This window comes from Clarias gariepinus, chromosome 2, assembly GCF_024256425.1.
Source record: "Clarias gariepinus isolate MV-2021 ecotype Netherlands chromosome 2, CGAR_prim_01v2, whole genome shotgun sequence".
In the NCBI taxonomy this organism is placed as follows: Eukaryota; Metazoa; Chordata; class Actinopteri; order Siluriformes; family Clariidae; genus Clarias; species Clarias gariepinus.
This window is the reverse complement of record NC_071101.1, coordinates 46,322,490-46,347,329: the sequence shown is the minus strand read 5'-3', so window position 1 is coordinate 46,347,329 and position 24,840 is coordinate 46,322,490. Positions and strand designations below refer to the sequence as shown.

The following is a 24,840-nucleotide window of genomic DNA, read 5'->3' as shown; positions in this document are numbered from 1 at the left end:
AGTTCTGCTCATTTAGCAGATCAGATAGAGAGGGATAATTTACCAGTAGATACTGTAGTGCCACCTACTGCATAGAATACTAATTGCACCACTAGACCTAAATCGATACTTTATGCGCTAAAACTTACGTCTGAATAAAGGAGCAACCAATCACACTGCTGACTCCGCCCTATTGCTCTTGATTGACAGAACGACTCATTCTGCTTTAAAGTCGCATTATGAAATAAATAGGCCATCATGAAAAACAGGATTTTGAAATAAAAACTGACTTTGAAAAAATTTCATTTTTAAATAAAAACAGCATGAATTAAATAAAATGCCTTTACAATAATCGCTGTTATTGGGGAAAATAATTTGCAATATATTTTACAATAATAAGCTTTTTTTCAAAATATGTTCCATTATTTCACAATATCATTTTCATATTACATGTATGTGTCTTATTTATTCATAAAGTTATTTATTTCATCAAGTTATTTTTTTTTAATTTTGAACACTTTGGAGTTCCATACCTGAGGATATAAAGCTTTATTATTTATGATAAGTTGATAAGTGACATATATGTCACGACGCGACTCGTGCGAGGGGCAGAGAACAGCATGAACTGTTCAGAACGGGCAAAGACGCGGCCATTTATACACACAGTTACATAAAACATTAAATCCACGGTAAGGGCATATGGGATCTTTAGATTTTTGTTTTAGTTTCCAAAATCCCGTCCGTTCTCGCATAGACCACGGAGCTCTGTTTATTTTGTGTTTTCAGTTTTCTTTTGGTTTCCTTTTAAGTTTCTAAATTAATAATTCCACACTATCTACAAACAGAAAGGTCTTCCCGTGTCTGTCTTAAGCTCTCACAACAACTCCTATTTCACTGACCCCCTCTCAAGCCCTGCATCAGGGCTATTATAATCAGTAAAACATCTCATGGTGTGGCTCTCCACACTGCACCCCGTAACAATATAATTAGGAGAAAAATGTAAATTAATGATGTCTTGAAACATAATGCAGTAACTCTTTATTCATTTAAACATGGTAAAGGTGTTAATGTAAATGTTCCTTTATTCGTCCCTTCTGTTTGTGTTTAAGTTTCACTGTTTTACATATACATAAAGCGTTTGGACAACAATGTTTCGGAAGCTATATAAAATAAGGAAAATACACTTTTTTGTTTCAATACAGCTTTATTAAATACAGAATATAGCAGACAGTATATAGCAAATGAGCACTGAAATAGCTGGAATGTGATTGTGTATTTATGACCAAATTAATACGCGGCTCGTGCTTTCACTTTACAAAAGGCAGTGTTTTTATCAAAAAGCTGATATACGCGTGCAATTTATCGATAAAATGCAGACATATTCCACAAGAAAGTCATCGCCTCTCGCAATAACACAGATCAAACATAATACACCTGTCCATAAATAAAAAGGAATATTTAAGCATATACGCAAAATGTATTCCACTTAAACATTACAGATTAAAACAAGAAAATGTAGTAGACGTGTAGACGTGCTGAGGTTCAGTTCACTGTGATGCGGACAAAAGGTCTAGGCAGTGGTGGCAGAAACTCCCTCCCGGCGCCCCAAGCCACCAAAAAAAAAAAAAAAAAAAAAAAAATCACATTTTGTACACACAACACATATTATTATTATTAGTCACGTAACAGAGTTATAGGAATTTTATAGGAGTTATAGGCTACCTACACATATGTAAATTACACTAGCTATTTACAGCATACTGTAAATATATTGGCTATAGCCAACATTAACATAAACAATGGAAATAAATAACTGTACTTGCAACAGTTTTGTTGCAAAGCATAATTTTGGGGTTAAATTTAATTAGATCTCATGTTGTATACACTGCTGAAAAAACAGTAGAAACCTGCCCAAAAATAGTAGAAAATGTAATGGATTTAATGGGTATAATTCTGAGAACCCGCCATCAGCGAAACCGGTTTGATAACTTTACACCTATCGTAAATGAAAGGTGAGAAGAGGGACTACAGTAACTGGGTTCTGTGGGTGTCCACTTTGGAGCGCACTGTCGTGTTGTATTCAGTGTATAGATAAAAACAAAATCATGTTTGCTTCAGCATTGGAAACAATATTGTATAGGCTAACTTTATTAAAGATTATTCACATTTGTTTGTTTTTTTTTGTTGTAAAACTCAGGGCATCTTTAAATTTGAACAGAAAATAATAGTAGGCTGGTAGGAACATTATTTTTCATATAACTTAAATGGCTGAATGAAGTTAAATATACACAATAAATTAATAATTGTGTTTGCTTTACATTTGAGCATTCATGTGTAAATAGCTTTTTCATTTTATATTTTACACTCTTTAGTTTATACTATACTCTTGAGCAGTAGCGGACTGGCCATCTGGTGCACCATGAAACATTAATTAAAAATGCAATTCTTATACACAGAAAAAAAAAAATGTAATACACAGCAAAAATATGTTATATTATATTATGACTTGAACAAATCGGCTCGCATCGGAGCGCGCGTGTTGGAAAAAACAGCGTTTATCTAGCGAGTAGCTTACAGTGGTGTGGAAAACTATTTGCCCCCTTCCTGATTTCTTATTCTTTTGCATGTTTGTCACACAAAATGTTTCTGATCATCAAACACATTTAACTATTAGTCAAAGATAACACAAGTAAACACAAAATGCAGTTTTTAAATGATGGTTTTTATTATTTAGGAAAAAAAAAAAAACCTACATGGCCCTGTGTGAAAAAGTAATTACCCCCTGAACCTAATAACTGGTTGGGCCACCCTTATCAGGAATAACTGCAATCAAGCGTTTGCAATAACTTGCAACAAGTCTTTTACAGCGCTCTGGAGGAATTTTGGCCCACTCATCTTTGCAGAATTGTTGTAATTCAGCTTTATTTGAGGGTTTTCTAGCATGAACCGCCTTTTTAAGGTCATCCCACAACATCTCAATAGGATTCAGGTCAGGACTTTGACTAGGCCACTCCAAAGTCTTCATTTTGTTTTTCTTCAGCCATTCAGAGGTGGATTTGCTGGTGTGTTTTGGGTCATTGTCCTGCTGCAGCACCCAAGATCGCTTCAGCTTGAGTTGACGAACAGATGGCTGGACATCTCCTTCAGGATTTTTTGGTAGACAGTAGAATTCATGGTTCCATCTATCACAGCAAGCCTTCCAGGTCCTGAAGCAGCAAAACAACCCCAGACCATCACACTACCACCACCATATTTTACTGTTGGTATGATGTTCTTTTTCTGAAATGCTTTACGCCAGATGTAACGGGACACGCACCTTCCAAAAAGTTCAACTTTTGTCTCGTCGGTCCACAAGAAATTTTCCCAAAAGTCTTGGCAATCATTGAGATGTTTTTTATCAAAATTGAGACGAGCCTTAATGTTCTTTTTGCTTAAAAGTGGTTTGCGCCTTGGAAATCTGCCATGCAGGCCATTGTTGCCCAGTCTCTTTCTTATGGTGGAGTTGTGAACACTGACCTTAATTGAGGCAAGTGAGGCCTGCAGTTCTTTAGATGTTGTCCTGGGGTCTTTTGTGGCCTCTCGGATGAGTTGTCTCTGCGCTCTTGGGGTAATTTTGGTCAGCCGGCCACTCCTGGGAAGGTTCACCACTGTTCCATGTTTTTGCCATTTTTGGATAATGGCACTCACTGTGGTTTGCTGGAGTCCCAAAGCTTTAGAAATGGCTTTATAACCTTTACCAGACTGATAGATCTCAATTACTTTTGTTCTCATTTGTTCCTGAATTTCTTTGGATCTTAGCATGATGTCTAGCTTTTGAGGTGCTTTTGGTCTACTTCTCTGTGTCAGGTAGCTCCTATTTAAGTGATTTCTTGATTAAAACAGGTGTGGCAGTAATCAGGCCTGGGGGTGACTACAGAAATTGAACTCAGGTGTGATAAACCACAGTTAAGTTATTTTTAACAAGGGGGGCAATCACTTTTTCACCCAGGAAAAAAAAATAAAATTATATATATATATATATATGTGTGTGTGTTTAATTAAATTAATAAAAATACATATTTTTACATTAAGTTTAATCATGCAGCACTTTTAGTATTCATAGCAAAAGCAACCCAACAGTGTGATTAAAATACCCAAAATAACACAAAATTTTGACCCAGCATAAACAACCTAACAATGTGTTTACAGAAACCTATACGACAGGGTGCCGAGAGAGGAGCTGTGGTGTTGTATGAGGAAGGCTGAAGTGGCAGAGCAGTATGAGCAGTAAGAGCAGGGAACAGGTGTAGGAAAATTTGGAGAGGTGGAGGTATGCTCTGAAAAGCAGAGGAATGAAGGTTATCCGCAGAAAGACGGAATACATGTGTGTGAATGAGAGGGACCCAAGAGGAATGGTAAGGGTGCAGGGAGCAGAGGTAAAGAAGGTGCAGGATTTTAAATACTTAGGGTCAACGGTCCAGAGCAACGGAGAGTTTTCAAAGGAGGTGAAGAGGCGGGTACAGGCAGGTTGGAATGGGTGGAGAAAAGTGTCAGGTGTGTTGTGCGATAAAAGAGTATCAGCGAGAATGAAAGGAAAGGTGTACAGTACAGTGGTGAGACCAGTGATGCTTTACGGCTTAGAAACAGTGGTACTGAAAAAGAGACAGAGTTGGAGGTACTGTAGCAGAGCTGAAGATGTTGAGGTTCTCCGTGGGAATGACAAGGATGAATAGGATCAAGGATAAGTCAATCAGAGGGACAACCCACGACAACCCATGGATTTTGAGGCAATAGATCACATGACCTGAAAGGTATTGAAGTAAAATGCAGAATTATTAAATATGAATTATTAATGAACATGCAAAGTGATAATATTAAATAAAAAAAGGTTGTGCCCTCTGCAGGACAAGTGGACACACATTGTATAATTGATTTTGAGGCGATAGGTCACATGACCTGGAAGGTATTAAAGTAAAATGCTTAATTATTAAATATTAATTATTATTCAATATGAAAAGTGATAATATTGACAAAAAAAAGTTTGTGTCCTCTGCAGGACAGGTGGGGACACATTTTAAAATAGATTTTGAGGCAATAGGTCTCATGACCTAGAAGGTATTGAAGTAAAATGCAGATTTATTAAATATTAATTATTAATAAAAATGAAAAGTGATAATATTGCCAAAAAATGGTGGTTGTGCCCTCTGCAGGGCAAGTGGACACACATTTTAAAATAGATTTTGAAGCAATAATTCATTTATTTATTTTAAATATATCTATGTTTATAACATTAATATTATCCATTTTTCAGTTGGACAGTAATTTGCGGACGGTCCCTGTTACGATATTGGATTTATTTGTTACGATATTGGATTTGCTTTTGTGTGTCTGGTGATGCTTGCTTTGTCTCTGTCTCTGCTGGTGGTGGGATTGGGGTCTCTTCCTTGTTTTTGCAGATGCCGCCCACTTCTGCCATTGCCAGAAATCTATTGGCCTGTCCTTTGTTGGTCCCGCCTCCTCCCAGATGATTGGTCCTACAGTCAACCCAGAGGCTTACTTAAGGCCTTCAGACCACCATGCTACAGGCCTTGTTTTTGCTTACTGTTTATTCAATACTTAATCCTGAATGTTATTCTGTGTATGACCCCTTTGCTACGTTTTGACTACTCTTAGACTTTCCCCTTTTGATAGTTGCTTGGTTTTTGTTCGCCTATTCCGTGTATGACCCTTTTGCTTGTTTTGACTACGCTTTTGTGTTTGCCCTCTTTGTTTTGTTTGTTTAGTTTGTAAATACTTTTGTATATATTTGTACTTAATTCTTTATTGAGTGGCTTAGTAAGGAGTCAATGCCATTTTGTTTGCCCCTTGTTTCGGGTTTGTGGTTAGTTAGGGAGTAAGGGAAGAACTTTGTATTTCTGTTTCTTTGTTTTTAGTGAAGGTTAGTTGTTTCACTTTGGTACTAGGTAGAGGAAATTTTGTTTATTGTTTTGGCCTTGTCGGCTTCTGAAGCTTACAGCCACATTTTGGGAATTTGCTTATTTCACCTTGTTGTAAAATAAACACTAAACAAACGCACTTTTGGTCTCACCCCCTTTTTTTCTTTTCACTCCTGTTACGGCCCGACCTAGACCGGGGCGTAACAGTCCCTAACTCGCACAGTATGCAACGTGCTTTCACCGGACTCTGTTAGCAAAATCAGAATCTCCGCTACAATTTGGAAATCTGGAGGCCGGAGCTCGAATATTCAACGTCCAACGTCAAACCAACTTCACCGCGGTATTGTAGTTTTCTTTATTTATGTTACTGTTGTCTTTAGAGGATTAAATTCTTTTGGGGAAATTTATCCATAAGCCCAGAGGTTTTAAAATTAAACTGTTTACACACAATGGGTGTTTGATTTATTGTATTGATTTTTACTGGGTGTTTATTTTTACTGAGTGTTTGTTTTTGTTTATTGCTAAGAGCTCTTAAGGCTAATATATTTAATGCTGTATTTTCTTTGTCGGGAATAAAAGATCCCCACATAAAAATATTGCTTTTGTTATTGTCCCTTTATCTTAATCATACTAACATAGGGTCACATATAATTATAAAATTAAGTTTTTTTTTTTTTTTTTTTTTTTTTTTTTTAATCAGTAGCTGGAGTACTGTATAAGTCAATTAAACAAATTCTGCATGCAATTTATTTGGATAGTTACAAGAATAAAACCCTTTTTATTATTTTTGCCCTTTTTTTTTTTTAAAGATAAACCATGTAAGAATGTTACATGATTAATAACTGCAGTGAAAGAAATGACTAGATAGAGATTTCAAAATTAAACTGTGAACACCCAATGGGTGCACGTGAAAAACATGGTGTAAGAAAAAAAAATGCTAAAAAAAAAAAAACATATGGGGACTAATAGGTTATAAATTATAATATAGTTTCAAGCACCCATCGCCACCTGGGTCCACCGCACAACTTGCACACTTCACACACTATATAGGACTGATGCCAGTTTAGGCCCTAAATATTTGAGTGCGTTAGTGTGTGTGAGAGAGAGACAGAGGTGTGTTTATATTTGTGACGTGTGTTAGTATGTTTGTGATGTGTGTGAGACGTGACTTGTTAGCTTGTGTGTGTGAGAGAGATGTGAATGTGTGAGTCTTGATGTTTGTGATGTGTGTGATGAGTGTGTGTGTGAGAGAGAAAGTGTTAACGTTTAAAAATGTTTGTCTGGGCGCATGTGTGTATAACAGGCCGTAGATGCTGGAAAATAAGCATCATACTGTGATGTCACTGAACATGATGTCACTGAACGTGTCACTCAATATGAGGCCACACAAAGTTATTGATAATTTTTCGGGGTAAGTTTAAGGCATCATCACGGCTGACCCGTTTTCCCTCTAGAATTTTGCATCCTCTATGTCTTTAGATCACAGCGCTGCCAGTTTCTCTGAACAAACTGTGAATCTGTGAAGAAAACAACATTTAGAAGACAAAAGATGGTCACGGGTGTGAATTCTGTTTTTATTGGGAAGATGGTGGTTTGTGTGTGTGAGAGAGAGAGAGCTCCTCTATGACACGAATAACACTCTAAAAAATGATTCTGTGGCCTTGTAAATTTCACAGTTATAAAAAAGTTATGTTACCTTAATAAAATCTCTAAAAGTCACATACATAATTGTTAGAGTTAGACAAATCAAAATAAATGCCTAAAAAAACAACTATTAATTTTGTCTTAAATGTACACTATAATTTAAGTTTACTTCACTAGTAAAAATCAGTATTTGACTAACTGAATTATATTTTTAACATGCACTTATTATTTTTTGATACATTTCAATCAAAATATCTGTTAATGGAGTAATTGTACTGATTAGTTTCAAGAACTACAATTATAAATTATTCCAACTCAATATTCTTAATTTTTAACAACAAAAACTTAAATAATTGAGTAAATTGCCCTGTGCAAGTGCTCATGGGAAGTCTGGTGTAACATCAGAGACAAGAAGGCTGTGAGGATGTGAGAATGGACATGAAGCATCTGGGACATTCTGGAACATTCCTTACAAATCCTGGTGAGTAAAGAGCTAACACAAGTTACTGTAATAATGACTCTGTCTGCCTGCACACACAACTTTATAGTGTGTGAGTTACTGTTCTGAATCCTGTCACAGCCGAGCTCCAGAGCTAACGATAGCTAGCAACAGGCCAGTCCTGGGGTTCAGTGTGATTTAGCTTGTTTGTTCCAACCACCAAACTGCTCAGCTAAAGCGCGTTTAACACAGACAATTAAACTCTGGTGTAAAAGGAGAGATTTAACACCGAGCAGCAGCGCGTGCATGTCCAGGTTTTTTCCGGGTTTCTCGGTGTAACCGGCGGCGGTTGTGCAGCCAACCGCCACTGTGGAGAGGATATAAAACTAACATGTTCAAATACAGTAATTAACGCATTTGTACCGGTCCACCTCACACACTGAACCGCGAGTCTGCTCGGTCACTCCGACACTTTAAGAAAGAAACTCAGAACAAATCCGGTTTAAACAGCAGAAATGAGGTGCAGTGTCCGGGTTCTGGCAGTGTTTTATCCGTTACTGTATATAAGTATTTTTAACATGATTAAACACTGAGCAAGCAGCAGCAGATGTTATAAAATAAATGTGCTAAGTACTGTACTAGTAACTAAAGCTATGAAATATAAAGATTTAGTGAAAATACAACATTTCTCTCAGAATTAGAATTGGGAGAAAGAAATATGAAATAAAAATATTGAAGTGAAACATTATGTATGTTCTGATATGTAAGTAAAAGAACCTAAAACTGATTGATTTTGTGTGTTTGTGTGAAACATGTTATATATTTTCTATATCTCTTTCACAGCACCAACACCACTAATGAAGAGAAGTTGAATGGAGATAAAACAGGAGGTAAATGTCAACTTTTTTAAATGTTACAGAAGTATTAAATGTGTAACCATTGAATCAAAGATAGAAATAGACTATTAGTCCAAAAAGTATGTATTTGAACGGAAGTACTATTTTACCAGTCTGGTAGACTTTATAGTAACAGTCACACTTGTACTTACTTGTATACTATTGTACCTTTTTCAGGTGCCAGTTTATGGGATGGCGGTGTAAACTCTGCACATTTGTCGTATCATCAAAAGAAATTTCGATTATTATCGAGTGAAGCATGGTACTGTTGGTCATGGATATTTAGTGTCCTGTCTTCATTTAGACTGTCATTGCTTCTTTAAGACCTGAGAAGGTCTGCACACACATTTGTATGGATCCCACAGTTTGCAGGAAACTGAAGTGTGAAGGTGTGCAATCTTTCAGATGTAAAATGTGACTCATTAGATTCTAGTCTACTTTCCATGTGTTAACTGTATAATACTTGTGGCAGAAGTATTGTTTGTGAAACTGTTTACTAATAAGATAAATCCAGCTCTCTGTTTATAATCTTGTTACATGTAATTTGCAAAGTAAACCAGGTTGAGTTTAGACTTCATGTCTTGTCAAATTTGGCAAATAAATGTTTAATTAAAATGAAAATGAAAATGTGTGTATTGTTTCTTTCATTCAGTTAAAATATTTAGTAAATGTAGCACATTTGTTTATTAAATAATAGTATAATTTTCAGTATCTTCTACCTTCCATTTCAATTATATCTACTAAATTATTTTACTTATTTTCACTTTTCATTAACTTCTAATTTTCATTACATTTACTCGATTTTGTACATCATTGTACTAAATATAGTTATTCAGGTCTACTTAATTTTTTTACTGACTTGTACTCAATTCATGAAGTATATTTTACATGATTTTTATATTTTTTTATATTTACTCAATATTTTTAAGTGTAAAAATGTTTCACCAAAAAAATTGAGTACAGCACAGTTTTATTTTTTAGAGTGAACTCACAATAAACTGTGTGTGTTATGTGATATAATATAATTGAATAGTTTCTGTAACATGCGGTGTACTACATGACATAAGTGTGATATATGAATAAAAATAAACTGCCATTCTCAAGACACGACCCGGGGATCACCTGCCTTCAGTGTAGATGCTTTAACCATTTCACCACATGGAAAGATGAGGGAACTATTGGCTGAAACCTTCCTTTCACCCCCATCAATGTACATGAAGAATACAATATTTACAAGACAAAAGATAGCCACAAGTTTGAATGTGCGTCTCTTTGTCCACAGGTGTGACTTTACATAGTGTTAATATACGTCTCTATACACAGTAACACACTATGTTAAAGAAAAAAAAAAACACTCTTTATTACTCATGACTCATTAGCCATACTTAGCTGAATTATGTATTTATGTAAAACATGTGTAACAAATATGTTGACAAGGCCAGAACTGGCTGAAGTTTTTTGCAAGAGACGAGATATCCACCTCCCAACTCATCGCCCATACGATCTGGCGATAGAACTTTAGCCGGGTTCCGTTCCTCCCTGCGTCCATCTCTACTCACTATCCACCTCTGAGACGCAGGTGATGGAGGAATACGTCACCAACGTCCTTCGTGATGGAACCATCCAGCTCTCCACCTCGCCTGCAGCCGCGGGGTTCTTCTTCGTCAAGAAGAAAGGGGGCGAACTTCATGTGTCGACTATCGGGGGCTAAACAACATCACAATTAAGAACAGACACCCACTACCACTCACCAACTCAGCCCTGGACGCCCTCTCTGGTGCCACCGTGTTCACCAAGTTGGACTTCCAGAGCGCCTACAACTTGGTGCGCATCAGATGAGTGGAAGACTGCTTTCATCACACCCAGTGGACATTATGAGAGCCTGGTCATACCATTTGGACTCTGTAATGCACCCTCGGCCTTCCAACAGTTCATAAATGACGTCCTCCGAGACATGCTGAGCCGATGGGTGTTCGTCTACCTTGATAACATCCTTATTTACTCTCACAACCTAGAAGAACACATCCAACATGTACGTGCTGTTTTAAAGAGATTGCTCGCTCACCAACTGTACTGCAAGCTGGAAAAATGTGCTTTTTACCAGCACTCCACCACGTTCCTGGGTTTAGTCATCTCGCCCCAGGGTGTGGCCATGGACCCGCAAAAGCTAGAAGCTGTACTTCACTGGCCCCTACCCAGGACACTGAAACAGCTTCAGCAGTTTCTCGGGTTTGCGAATTTCTATCATCGCTTTATCCGGGGCTGCAGTACAGTTGCAGCACCATTAACCACATTGACCAGGCCCTCATCTCACCCATTTCGGCTCACCCCAGCTGCCATCTTAGCATTTAAGGAACTCTGTCACCACTTCACCACCGCTCCTATTGTTTTTCATCCTGATGCCAGCAAACCCTTCGTTGTGGAGGTGGACGCGTCGGATGTGGGCGCCAGCGCCGTTCTCTCCCAGCGGGGTCCAGACCAGAAACTGCACCCTTGCAGTTTCTTTTCCAAAAAATTTGACCCCACTCAGCAGCGAAACGGGGTAGGGGACCAAGAGCTGTTGGGCATAAAGTGCGCTTTGGAGGAATGGCGTCACTGGCTCCAGGGCACCAGTGAGCCATTCATCATCTGGACCGATCATCAGAACTTTATCACCATCAAAAACTTAAACAGCTCAACCCACGACAGGCACGGTGCGCATTATTTTTTGAACAATATAATTTCCATCTTTCTTATCGCCCGGAGTCGAAGAACACCAAAGCCGACGCCCTATCACGCCAATATGAGGACGATCTCCCCCGGGCGGACCCCGTGCCTGTCATCCCTCCATCCCGCATCATCGCACCCCTCCACTGGGACTTGGAGACCAGGGTCTGCCAGGCACAGGCGGCGGAGACCAAACCGGCAGGTGTGCCGCCTGGACGACTCTACCTTCCGCAACACCTACGAGCAGGGGTTCTCCAGTGGGGCCATTCATTCCCCCGGGGAAACTCCAACCACTCCCAGTTCCGCGACGGCCCTGGACGCACATCGCCCTGGATTTCATCACAGGCCTGCCGGTTTCAGAGGATAAGAACACCATATTTACCATTGTTGATCGGTTCTCCAAGGCCGTTCACCTGGTGGCCCTAACCGGACTCCCATCAGCAAAAGACACAGCTTAGTTGATTTTGGAACACGTAGTGCGACTGCATGGGTTCCCAAAGGACATCATCTCGGACAGGGGGCCTTAGTTCACCGCCCGGTTCTGGAAGGCCTTCTGCCGTCTGATCAATTCCACCTGTAGTCTGTCATCTGGTTACCACCCCCAGACTAATGGTCAGACGGAACGGACCAACCAACAACTGGAGCGCTACCTGAGGTGTTTTGTTTCCGATCGCCAGCGCTCCTGGGCCTGCTACCTCGAATGGGCCGAACTGTCCCATAACCTGCACGTCTCCTCAGCCACCAACCTAAGCCCATTTGAGGTGTGCCATGGTTTCCATGATGTACCATCGGCCCAACAGTTGGTCCGCAGGTGTCACCCAACATCGCCGTTGACACCTTCCGGGATGTTTGTACCACGTAGGTAACAAGGTATGGTTATCAACCAAAAACCTCCATCTGCATACCGAATCAAGAAAACTATCACCAAGGTTTATTGGACCATACCGCATCACTTTACGGATTAACCCTGTCACCTACCGGCTCCAGCTGCCTGCGGCACTTAGGATTCACCCAGTCTTCCACACATCACAGCTAAAACCCTTCCTCACTTCACCTCTGTGTTTACTCTACTTCTTAAGTAAAGTGAAGTACAGTAAACTTTGGAGAACTCTGGAGTGATATGTCACATTAAACACAGTACTGATAAAGTACTGACTCAATCTGTCTCTGTCTATTTACCTACAATCATTAGAATAACTCTATTCAGACAGAATATGGAGCTCAAAGTGCTTTACTACAGTTAAACAGTGACAGACAATAAATATAGTCATAATACCAATACATTTATTAATTACTATTTACATTCTTACCTGAATTAATTATATTTTAGATGCTTTTAATAAAGTTAATATTATGTGAATGTGAAACAAGCAATTGTTTAAGCATATACTCTGCGCGGACAAAAGTAGTAAATAATAGAAAAGTATAAGTATAAAAATAAACATAAATAAATAAATAAATAAAAGTTTAAAATGTAATCATTAACAAGGCCAAATAATTATTTCTTCTGTTTGTAGATAGGGGAAAAAGTTACATCTCCACATATTCATGGACTAAAGTGTGATGAAACGGTTAACAGAGGAGCATTCATAACCACTCTCGATTTTAGCTCCTCCTTTTACACACTCTCTCTTACACACACACACACAGAACCAGGAAGTTATTGTCAAGGAAAACGAAACTCAGACTGTGTCTCTCTCTCTCTGAGTGTGTTAGTGCAGGAAAATGACTGAGGCTAGTATTTCAGTAGATCAATTTTTATTGGATCAGTTCATCTGTCCAGTGTGTCTGGATCTCCTGAAGGATCCGGTGACTCTCCCCTGTGGTCACAGTTTCTGTAAGGTGTGTATTAATGGTCACTGGGATCAGGAGGATCAGAAGGGCATCTACAGCTGTCCTCAGTGCAGAGACACTTTTACTCCAAGGCCTGTTGTACGCAGAAACAAAATGCTGGCTGAAGTGGTGGAGAAACTAAAGAAGAAGACTGAAGTCCAAGCTGCTTCTCCTGCACACTGTTACGCTGGACCTGGAGATGTGGAGTGTGATTCCTGCACTGGGAGAAAACACAAAGCTGTCAAGTCCTGTCTGACGTGTTTAGCTTCATTTTGTGAAACTCATCTAAAACCTCATTATGAAGGTTCTTCCTGGAAACAACATACATTAATTGAAGCTTCAGCAAAACTCCAAGAGAAGATCTGCTCTAACCATAACAAGCTGATTGAGATCTACTGCCGTACTGATCAAACCTGTATCTGTTTTTTGTGTACGATGGAAAATCACAAAGGACACGACACCATCGCAGCAGAAAGAGCTGAGAAACAGGTGGGAATGAGAGATTTTCAGGATGAGGTTCTTAATTATAGTTTATATCTAGTAACATGTGCACAGTGTTGTTAGTTACTCAGAAAAGTGATATTACGATTACTATATAATATATAAAATATAAAATAGTAGAATGTGTGACTTTTTGGCTAGATAATGTTTGTGATATACAGTATATAAATCCACATAAACGCACTCACATGCAGAGTTGCATGTCAGTAAATTAGAATATCAGCAAAAAGGTGATTCATTTCAGTAATACAGTTTTAAAAGTGAAACTCATATAGATTGATTACACACAGACTGATATATTTCAAGTGTTTTTTTTTTGTTTTGTTTTTTTTCATTTTGATGATTACGGCTTACAGCTAATAAAAACCAAAATTTCTGTACCTATTAAATTAGAATATTACTTAAGATCAGTGGGAAAAAAAAGAAAAAATTTTTAACACAGAAATGTTGGATTAATGAAAAGTATGAACATGTACAGTACTCAGTACCTGGCCAGGGCTCCCTTTGCATGAATTACTGCAGCAATGAGGAGTGGCATGAAGGTGATTAGTCTGTGGCACTGCTGAGGTGTTACTGTATGGAAGCCCAGGTTGCTCTGAAAGCATTTTTTAGTTCTTCTGCATTGTTGGGTCTGGTGTCTCACATCTTTTTTTACAATAGTCCCTTGATTCTCTATGGGGTTTAGGTCGGGTGAGTTTGAGGGCCCATCAAACACAGGTATACCATTGTCCTTAAACCATGTATCAGTACTTATGGCAGTGTGCCATGTCCTACTGAAAAATGAAATCTGTTGTTTTGGTTCTGCATCAGGCTACAGACATTATCGTGTAAAACTGTAAAATCATCTGTTCTGTGTTAACCAGTGTAATGTAAGCTAGCAGCACAGCACGACATGTAAACCCACATAGGTGTTTTACTCACCGTAACTCCTTTTACAGCGGCATGAAAAACTTTATTACATACAGGCATTTATAAACTGGGCATCTGACATGGGTTTTACATTTTATTATCATTTTTCTTTTTATCTGGCTAATTTGAGGACAAACCATTTCATCATAGGAGTGTGTGAACTGTATTTATATTCTCACTCACTCATCTTGTATACCGCTTTATCCTGTATTCTGGGTCACAGGGGGCCTGGAGCCTATCCCAGGAGACTTAGGGCACAAGGAGGGGTACACCCGGGACAGGGTGTGTGGGAGTAATTTCTATTTGGTTTTATGTGATTTTACTTATTTTTAAGGATCAAAAGGTACCCATCAGAATATAATCAACATTTTCTGTAGGAGATTTGAGATTTGCTTGCCTAGGAATTTGAGCTATACATAGAATGGGGAATCTTACGTCCAAAACTGACCATATAAGGCCTCCTGAAACGCTTGCCGAGGAAGTTGAGATATACAGAATGGGGGAATTTTAAGAAACCAAGCTGTTGCTGTGACATCACTGCATACTGAATAAGCTCCATTATCTAGGATTGGTATTTAAAGAAAGACCAGTCCAGTGATCGGGTGTGATTTATGCAGTCTCCCCCGGCCATTATTGCATGATAAAAGGTCGTTATCTTCTGAAACTAAAGCCTGAGTCTTCAATTAATTTCCACGACAGGTGCCAATCCTAGATTTATATTATTTTTTAATAATTTTACACAAACTATAAGAATCCACCATGTCTGTGATGTCATCATGCTGGATAAGGGTTTATGTCTCTTAGATCCAGTGAAAGGAAACTGTAACACTACAGCACACACACACACACACACACACACACACATACAAAACATGTATGTAATGAATTATCTTACTATGTAAGTACTTTATAAAAAGCTGAATGTAACTGTTCTGTCCTCAGAATGAGTTAAAGGAGGAGCAGATGAAATCCCAGCAGAGAATCCAGGAGAAGCAGAAGAAGGTGCAGGAGCTGAAACAGGCTGTGAACACTATAAAGGTGAGCAGTGAGCAGAGACAGAGCTGCTCCTAGAAACACACACAACATGGACAACATGGAGTCATTTAGAGTCGCAGTAAGAGAGGGAATGATAGATGAGCTTTAAATACTGTGTGTGTGTGTGTGTGTGTGTGTGTGTGTGTGTGTGTGTGTGTGCGTGTGTCTGTGTGTGTGTGTGTGTGTGTGTGTGTGTGTGTGTGTGTGTGTGTGTGTGTCCTAACAGCTGAGTGCACAGACAGCAGTGGAGGACAGTGAGAGGATCTTTACTGAGCTGATCAGCTCCATGGAGAAAAAGCGCTCGGAGGTGACAGAGCTGATCAGAGCTCAGGAGAAGACTGAACTGAGTCGAGCTGAACGACTCCTGGAGCAACTGGAGCAGGAGATTGCTGATCTTCAGAGGAGACTCACTGAGCTGGAGCAGCTTTCACACACACACGATCACATCCAGTTCCTCCAGGTAACACTCACTGTCTGATCTACACACACAGCTGTGAGGAACACGCTCTCTAAAACACCTCCTGTTAATGGAACAGTGAATGTCCTCTGATGTCACAAGTGTGTTTTACATTTAATCTGCTTTCTGCAGGCTTTAGCTTCTGGGCATCAGTCTCCTCCATTTCACAGACCAGACTTTCAGACATCCATCATCAGTGTCCATCAACATCTCTCATTTGATGGAGTGAGGAATTCTCTCTCAGGTCTGAAGAAGAGACTCGAGGAATTCTGTGAGGAGGAATTCAACAAAATCCCTCCACATGGTAAGAGGAGCTGTTCCTGCTGGAGAAACACAATGATGGACGTCTTTACTCGATCTGTGAAGTCCTATTTCTTAGCAATGCTCCTGCTGACCTTCCTGCAGACAGTTTGAACTAAAATACTGATTTAAAATGAATAAACTGACTGTATCACTTTAAACTGTTTCCATCTTTTACAACCTGATGATGCTTTTTGTCTTCATTTCCATTTTTCTCTCCACAGCTGCAGCAGTTCAGATCTTTTCACTACCAGAGCCACAGAGCAGAGAAGAGTTTCTGAAATGTATATTACACACATAAAAAAAACATAAAATATATAATACACACACTAATAATAATAATAATAATAGAGTCTTATTTCATTAAGTACTATATCCTCCAAAAGCAGTTTAGAAAATACTATAAAAAGTAAGATTGAAATCATAGGATTTTTAGATTAAAATCTGAATGAACATTGAGACATTTCTCCCTCAGATATCAGCGCACACAGACAGCTGTCTCACTCTTCACATGAATATACAGTATTCTGTGAATTAAACCCAACATGTTCACATTGTTCAGTTTGTTTTTCTCTTTTATTTTAGATTTCTGTTATCTGACTCTGGATCCCAACACGACACATCGTAACCTCATTCTGTCTGAGAAGAACAGAGCGGTGAGATACAGTGTGAGAGAGGAGCAGTACTCTGATCATCCAGCGAGATTTGACTCCTGGTGTCAGGTGTTGAGTAAGGAGAGTGTGTGTGGACGCTGTTACTGGGAGGTGGAGTGGAGTGGTGGTGTGTCCATATCAGTCTTATATAAAGACATCAGTAGGAAAGGAGAGGGTTATGAGTGTGGGTTTGGACGCAACAATCAGTCCTGGAGTCTGTGGTGTCGTTCTTCTTCTTCTCTCTGTTTCTATCACAACAACATTGAGACTGATCTCAGAGCTCCATCATCCTCCAGAATAGGAGTGTATGTGGATCACAGTGCAGGAACTCTGTCCTTCTACAGCGTCTCTGACACGATGAAGCTCCTCCACAGAGTCCACACCACATTCACTCAGCCTCTGTACGCTGGATTTGGGTTCTATAGGTTGCTTAGGCTTTGCTGGCGGTCTGACTCTACTGTGAGATTGTGTGATCCAGAATAAAGTGTGTAGTGTTTTGTGTAAAATTCCTGCACATTGTCACATTGTTGCTCAGTCATCTGTCTCACTAACACACAATCCAGCTGCACAAACAGCTCAGTAATTTAACACAGGGACAATTAAAGAGTAAATATTACCACTGAATATACAAACCGGATTCCTAAAATGTTGGGACGCTATACAAATCGTGAATAAAAACTGAATGCAATGATGTGGAGGTGCCGACTTCTAATATTTTATTCAGAATAGAACATTAATCACAGAACAAAAGTTTAAACTGAGAAAATGTATCATTTTAAGTCTGTTGAAAAATACGTTGATTCAAAATTTCATGGTGTCAACAAATCCCAAAAAAGTTGGAACAAGGCCATTTTCACCACTGTGTGGCATCTCCCCTTCTTCTTACAACACTCAACAGAGCCTGGGGACCGAGGAGACCAGTTTCTCAAGTTTAGAAATAGGAATGCTCTCCCATTCTTGTCTAATACAGGCCTCTAACTGTTCAATCGTCTTGGGCCTTCTTTGTCGCACCTTCCTCTTTATGATGCGCCAAATGTTCTCTATAGGTAAAAGATCTGGACTACAGACTGGCCATTTCAGTACCCGGATCCTTCTCCTACGCAGCCATGATGTTGTGATTGATGCAGAATGTGGTCTGGCATTATCTTGTTGAAAAATGCAGGGTCTTCCCTGAAAAAGGTGACGTCTGGATGGGAGCATATGTTGTTCTAGAACCTGAATATATTTTTCTGCATTGATGGTGCCTTTCCAGACATGCAAGCTGCTCATGCCACACGCACTCATGCAACCCCATACCATCAGAGATGCAGGCTTCCTGAGCCCATTCTGTGATTTCCTTTACAGTAGCATTCCTGTTTATGGTGCAGTGTCGTTTAAGGGCCCGGAGATCACGGGCATCCAGTATGGTTTTACGCCCTTGACCCTTACGCACAGAGTTTGTTCCAGATTCTCTGAATCTTCGGGTGATGTTATGCACAGTTGATGATGATAACTGCAAAGTCTTTGCAATTTTTCGCTGGGTAACACCTTTCTAATATTGCTCCACTATCTTTCTGCGCAACATTGTGGGAATTGGTGATCCTCTACCCATCTTGGCTTCTGAGAGACACTGCCACTCTGAGAAGCTCTTTTTATACCCAATCATGTTGCCAATTGACCTAATTAGTATTAATTAGTCTTCCAGCTCCTCGTTATGGTCAAATTTACTTTTTCCAGCCTCTTATTGCTACTTGTCCCAAATTTTTTGGGATTTGTGGACTCACCATGAAATTTTCAATCAACATATTTTTCCCTTAAAATGATACATTTTCTCAGTTTAAACATTTGTTCCGTGATTTATGTTCTATTCTGAATAAAATATTAGAAGTTGGCACCTCCACATCATTGCATTCAGTTTTTATTCACGATTTGTATAGTGTCCCAACTTTTTTGGAATCCGGTTTGTAGTTTAATAAAAATAAACAGATGTATTATTAAATGTATTAAATGTATTATTATAAAGTTGTATCTGTGTGAAGAGCCGTGGTGAGATTCGGCACATCAGATGCCACTTTAGAATAACTTTATATTTACATTATTGAAGGTAGATGTTTAAAACTGACCACACTCACACACACACACACACACACACACACACACACACACAAATATATTTCAGCAAAGACTTTTTGTTTTAATCTGCTAAAAAAAAAGATTTTATATCTGAAAAATTTTTGTAATACAGTGAATTTTTAAATCTTCTAAATAAATATCTTTATACTGTATGTATGTAACACCGTGTAAACACAGACTTGTATTATTATGAGTAATATTTATGTGTCATAAATCTAACTAAGAAATTAATAAAAAATAAAAGAATTCAGTAATAAATCAATATCTGTGGTTTATTACTCACAAAGATGAGTTTTCTCTTTGCCCATTAATACATTCTGTGATATAAACTGTAAGAACTATGATGGAGGCGGGGACACGGGGACACAGAGACCAGTGGAACAGAGAAACATGAGCTCTTTTATTATCCAAAGCTAGGAATGTGGAGAATCCAGTGCAGGCGTCTTTGCAGTGCAGGGAGACAGTTGAGAAGCAGTGACTCAGGTGGCAGTGTAGAGTTACCTGTGTCAGTACACCAGTAAAGGCGGGGTGGCAGCCAAGTCATTATTACTATTAAATAAGCCATTTCTATTGATTAAAATGTCCTTTGATTATTTAAAACATCTTTTCCTGGGCCTTAAATATAAGAGCAGCCTTCAGCCCCAATAGTCTGGAGATGTCCAAAATGTCACAAATTAAGCACACTTTGTCAAAGATTGACCTGCCAGACACACAGTATGTCTAATCAAAATGAATGACTTGCTCTATTATCTTTCCAAGTCTTCTTATTTTTTTGCACCTTATAGTCTGTTCATATCAGTGAGACCAGGAACCAGTTCTTCAGGTCAGTATGGCAACCATTTTTAGACAATAGGGTCAAGTCTAATCTGCAGCTACTTAGTGGCAACCTTCCTTCATTCATGTCATCCTGCAACACTTCTAGCACCTCGGTTTAGACCAAGAATTAGAATAACAGCTCAACACCATCACTGAGAAAAGTAGTGTAGCTTAAAACCATGAGCCCTTTCCACTCACTCACCCAGACTGAGGAGTTCCCTGTATCACTGTGAGTATCAATTCATAAGTGCTGTTATCTAGTTATTATTTTTTTGCCAATTTATGGAGTCCTTATCAGTTTTTATCACCTCCTTACCTGTTCAGCAGCATTTGGCAGCCAAAAATCATTGGACTAAATGTAGATGGAAGTATTGATAAAATTTACAAAGTGATATTTTAAGGAAAACAGTCATGATTAAACACAATTGAAAGATATTTTACATGTTAAAGTTCGATGCACAAAAGAAATGTTTTAATTTGTTTTAATCATTCCTTTGAATTTCATAATAAAGTCTTTTGACAAATTTACCACATCATTTTTATTCCTAAAATACTTAATTTTATTCCTAAAATGCATTTCTGTCAACTTTTCAGAAAAGCTTGGAGTGAGATTTTAAAAATAAGGGCATTGGTTTTGTGCGCACATGCAACGTGATGCCCCCAGTGTGCACACCCGTACACTTTACACTGCATGGCTCAGGTTCTGTGTAGGAGGAGAGAAAATTACTGCATTGAGTTTAATCATACACAAAACAGTGCATCACTATTTATATTCACGGCAACATTCTAGGGATAACACACTTGATTAAGAGAGAATCCTACAAAACACACAATATTATGTGTAATGTATGATGGCTCCTGTATACACTCGTACTGCCGAAGCTCAGAATCAAGTCACAAAATAAAAACGGAAATAAATAGTTTTAAAAAAAGAATACACACACATTTAACTGTACAATCAAACATAAAGTGACGGTAAGGATAAAAACAAATGAAGATGAAAAGAAAAAAGCAAAGGAAATAATAATAATAATAATAATAATAATGGAGAAAGCAAAGTTAAAGAAGAATCATTATTGATACAAATAAAGGAGAAAAATAAAGATCCGGACTATAAAGTGGGATTGTGCTGCATGTATGATTGTGAATCTCTCTCTCTCTCCCATGTGCACGTTGGAATGTGATGATGTGATTTCAGTCATAAAAAGTGGCAACATTTTGCAGTAGAGAAAATAAGATCAATAATAGTGCCCCAGAAAAACAAAACTCCCTAGCTGTGTAAGAGAGGCGTCTGTTTGGCCACTTTAGTTTCACTAAACTGAAATATATACTCACTAAATAAACGTTGGCTTTTGCACAGTGAAAGTGCCGTTGATGTGAGCAGCTTTATTTCAGTCATAATACACTCAGATTACACAAAAAAAATGAAAACAAATACAAAACACAAAGTGTAACATATTGACATCATTTTCATATTGTTAACACCTCCGTAATAGTTTGTTATAGCGTTATTTTAATTTCTCTTTATGATGGTACTGTCTAGGGTTAGAAAGGACCAGCAGCATTTTTAGAGTCATGCCGTGAAAGTAAGAGATCCCAACCAATCATCTCCAAAAGACTTGTCAGATACTTAAAATTATAACATATCTCACATAAGTGTTTGTTAGCTGGTAATGTAATGAAATGCATTAACTATATGGTAACACTGAGCTGTTGATCGTAGTTGATCTTTGTGATGTAAAAACTGTATACACAAACTACACCAGTATTTCCAAGCCATAGACAGTATAGGAACTGTACACGCTCTCCATGGTGTCACCCACAGGTTTTAATGAAGAACGGTTTTGAAGCTCAACAGTGGGAGCTCTGTAATCAGCTCGTTAATATATAAACTAATTACTTCAAACTGTATTACACTAAAAAAAAGTGAACCTGGCTGGCTATCTGTTACATGTACTAAGGTGTAACATGTATTTTTTAACACAATCGTAATGGAAGGAGTTTAATTTGAACAGATTTTATGTTTAGTGTTTAATTTCATAAGAGTTTTAATTGTTTATTAAGTACAATTTATTAATGGCAGTAATTTTCCTATTGACTTTTTGAGTACTGCTGCTCTCTCTCACTGTATCTCACCGCTCTGTTCTTCTCAGACAGAATGAAGTTACGATGTGTCGTGTTGGGATCCAGAGTCAGATAACAGAAATCTAAAATAAAAGAGAAAAACAAACTGAACAATGTGAACATGTTGGGTTTAATTCACAGAATACTGTATATTCATGTGAAGAGTGAGACAGCTGTCTGTGTGCGCTGATATCTGAGGGAGAAATGTCTCAATGTTCATTCAGATTTTAATCTAAAGAAATAAAAAAATGTTATTTATTCCAATTTGTCAGTATTTAGTGTTTTCTAAACTTATTTTGCAGGATATACTTATTAAAATAATAAGTTGATTATTATACTTAATTATTATTATTATTAATATTATTATTATTATTATTATTATTATTATTATTAATAATAATAATAATAATAATAATAATTAATATTAATTATAAAAATAATAAAAATAATAAAATCTGTGTGTAATATACATTTCAGGAAATCTTCTCTGTTCTCTCTCTCTCTCTCTTACACACACACACACACACACATACAAATAAACTAATAATTAAATTTACATTTTAAAATCACACAACATTCCTGCAAATCACTTGTCTATATTTAGTATTTTAAAAGCTGATTTTAAAGAAAACGGTACTCTAAAGACCTAATAAACCTGTGTGTGTGTGTGTTTGTGTGTGTGTGTGTGTGTATACATTTCAGAAACTCTTTTCTGCTCCGTGGCTTTGGTGGTGGAAAGATCTGAACTGCTGCAGCTGTGGAGAGAAAAATGGAAATGAAGACAAAAAGCATCATCAGGTTGTAAAAGATGTAAACAGTTTAAAGTGATACAGTCAGTTTATTCATTTTAAATCAGTATTTTGGTTCAAACTGTCTGCAGGAAGGTCAGCAGGAGCATTGCTAAGAAATAAGACTTGACAGAGCGAGTAAAGACGTCCATCATTGTGTTTCTCCAGCAGGAACAGCTCCTCTTACCATGTGGAGGGATTTTGTTGAATTCCTCCTCACAGAATTCCTCGAGTCTCTTCTTCAGATCTGAGAGAGAATTCCTCACTCCATCAAATGAGAGATGTTGATGGACACTGATGCTGGATGTCTGAAAGTCTGGTCTTTCAAATAGAGGAGACTGACGTCCAGAAGCTAAAGCCTACAGAAAGCAGATTAAATGTAAAACACACTTGTGACATCAGAGGACATTCACTGTTCCATTAACAGGAGGTGTTTTAGAGAGTGTGTGAGGAACAGCTGTGTGTGTAGATAAGACAGTGTTACCTGAAGGAACTAGATGTGATCGTGTGTGTGTGAAAACTGCTCCAGCTCAGTGTCTCTCCTCTCAAGATCAGCAATCTTCTGATCGAGTTGTTTCAGGAGTCGTTCAGCTCGACTCAGTTCAGTCTTCTCCTGAGCTCTGATCAGCTCCGTCACCTCCGAGCGCTTTTTCTCCACGGAGCTGATCAGCTCAGTAAAGATCCTCTCACTGTCCTCCACTGCTGTCTGTGCACTCAGCTGTTAGGACACACACACACACACACACACACACACACACACACACACAGAATTTGAAGTTCATCTATCATTCCCTCTCTTACTGCGACTCTAAATGACTCCATGTTGTCTGTGTTGTGTGTGTTTCTAGGAGCAGCTCTGTCTCTGCTCACTGCTCACCTTTATAGTGTTCACAGCCTGTTTCAGCTCCTGCACCTTCTTCTGCTTCTCCTGGATTCTCTGCTGGGATTTCATCTGCTCCTCTTTCAACTCACTCTGAGGACAGAACAGTTACATTCAGCTTTTTAGAAATTACTTACATAGTAAGATAATTCATTACATACTGTACATGTTTTGTGTGTGTGTGTGTGTGTGCTGTAGTGTTACAGTTTCCCTTCACTGATCACTGATCTAAGAGACATAAACCCTTATCCAACATAATGACAAGAGTGGAGTGGAGCACATTATATCTGCTTTGTTTATGTTTATGTTTATTCTCTCTCTCTCTCTCTCTCTGTTTAAATTTGAAATTGATGTTTAAATCATATAATTCACTAAAGCACATGCAGTGATGGTGACCGTGACACATACGCCTATCAGAATGTAGAGGAATGTTTATATCATGTGACATATTCAAATGTGAGTGACAGGTGAAGCTTGTGGTTAGTTCGGTCAAAATGTGGAACCATAAGAAGCTGACAGTCAGATTTAGATATCGGTGCCATGGGCAGCCACACAGAACAGCATGTTGGTGAAGCAGCACAATGCAGACGTGAAACAATAATAAATAAATTGTAATGGTGGTGACATTTGTGTGATCAGTTTACTGTTCCTTCAATGCAGGTTACATTTTTCATGCCACCGTATGGTTGGTGCCCTGATTCTAGTTTGTGAGGCAGGTTACTGCCCAAGAAGATCTCTCACTGAGTGTACGAGACGGGGAGGGGAGGAGAGGTGGACACTACCTCAGGTCTCACCACTGGAAGTCTGAGTACAGGGAAGTGCAGGATCACTCAGTCACTGAGTAAACCACAGT

At 38.5% G+C, this 24,840-nt stretch overlaps 1 protein-coding gene and 1 long non-coding RNA gene across 3 annotated transcripts; both read left to right on the top strand.

Annotated features, from left to right (window-relative positions):
* The first annotated feature begins 7,901 nt into the window (after positions 1–7,901).
* LOC128506416 (uncharacterized) lies at positions 7,902–9,284 on the top strand. Its single transcript, XR_008355709.1, has 3 exons — positions 7,902–8,019; positions 8,821–8,867; positions 9,051–9,284. It is a non-coding gene; the product is annotated as an uncharacterized LOC128506416 (long non-coding RNA).
* Positions 9,285–13,277: 3,993 nt separating this feature from the next.
* Positions 13,278–19,072, top strand: LOC128506368 (tripartite motif-containing protein 16-like). Of its 2 annotated transcripts, none has more exons than XM_053476791.1 (6): positions 13,278–13,901; positions 15,765–15,860; positions 16,084–16,317; positions 16,447–16,618; positions 16,839–16,898; positions 17,200–19,072. In XM_053476791.1, exons 1-6 carry the CDS (start codon positions 13,305–13,307, stop codon positions 17,748–17,750), a joined length of 1,710 nt encoding a protein of 569 aa, XP_053332766.1. In that variant the 5' UTR covers positions 13,278–13,304; the 3' UTR covers positions 17,751–19,072. The 2 variants fall into 2 exon arrangements, with proteins under 2 accessions (XP_053332766.1, XP_053332771.1); XM_053476796.1 differs by having other exon boundaries at positions 13,280–13,901; positions 16,447–16,633; positions 16,812–16,898.
* Positions 19,073–24,840: the final 5,768 nt, after the last annotated feature.

Excerpts from the sequence above, each read along its gene's own strand:
- LOC128506368 (XM_053476796.1), top strand. The coding sequence starts at position 13,305 with ATGACTGAGGCTAGTATTTCAGTAGATCAATTTTTATTGGATCAGTTC. Across the intron at positions 13,902-15,764 it reads CAGAAAGAGCTGAGAAACAG|AATGAGTTAAAGGAGGAGCA; the intron begins GTGGGAATGAGA and ends TTCTGTCCTCAG. Across the intron at positions 15,861-16,083 it reads AGGCTGTGAACACTATAAAG|CTGAGTGCACAGACAGCAGT; the intron begins GTGAGCAGTGAG and ends GTGTCCTAACAG.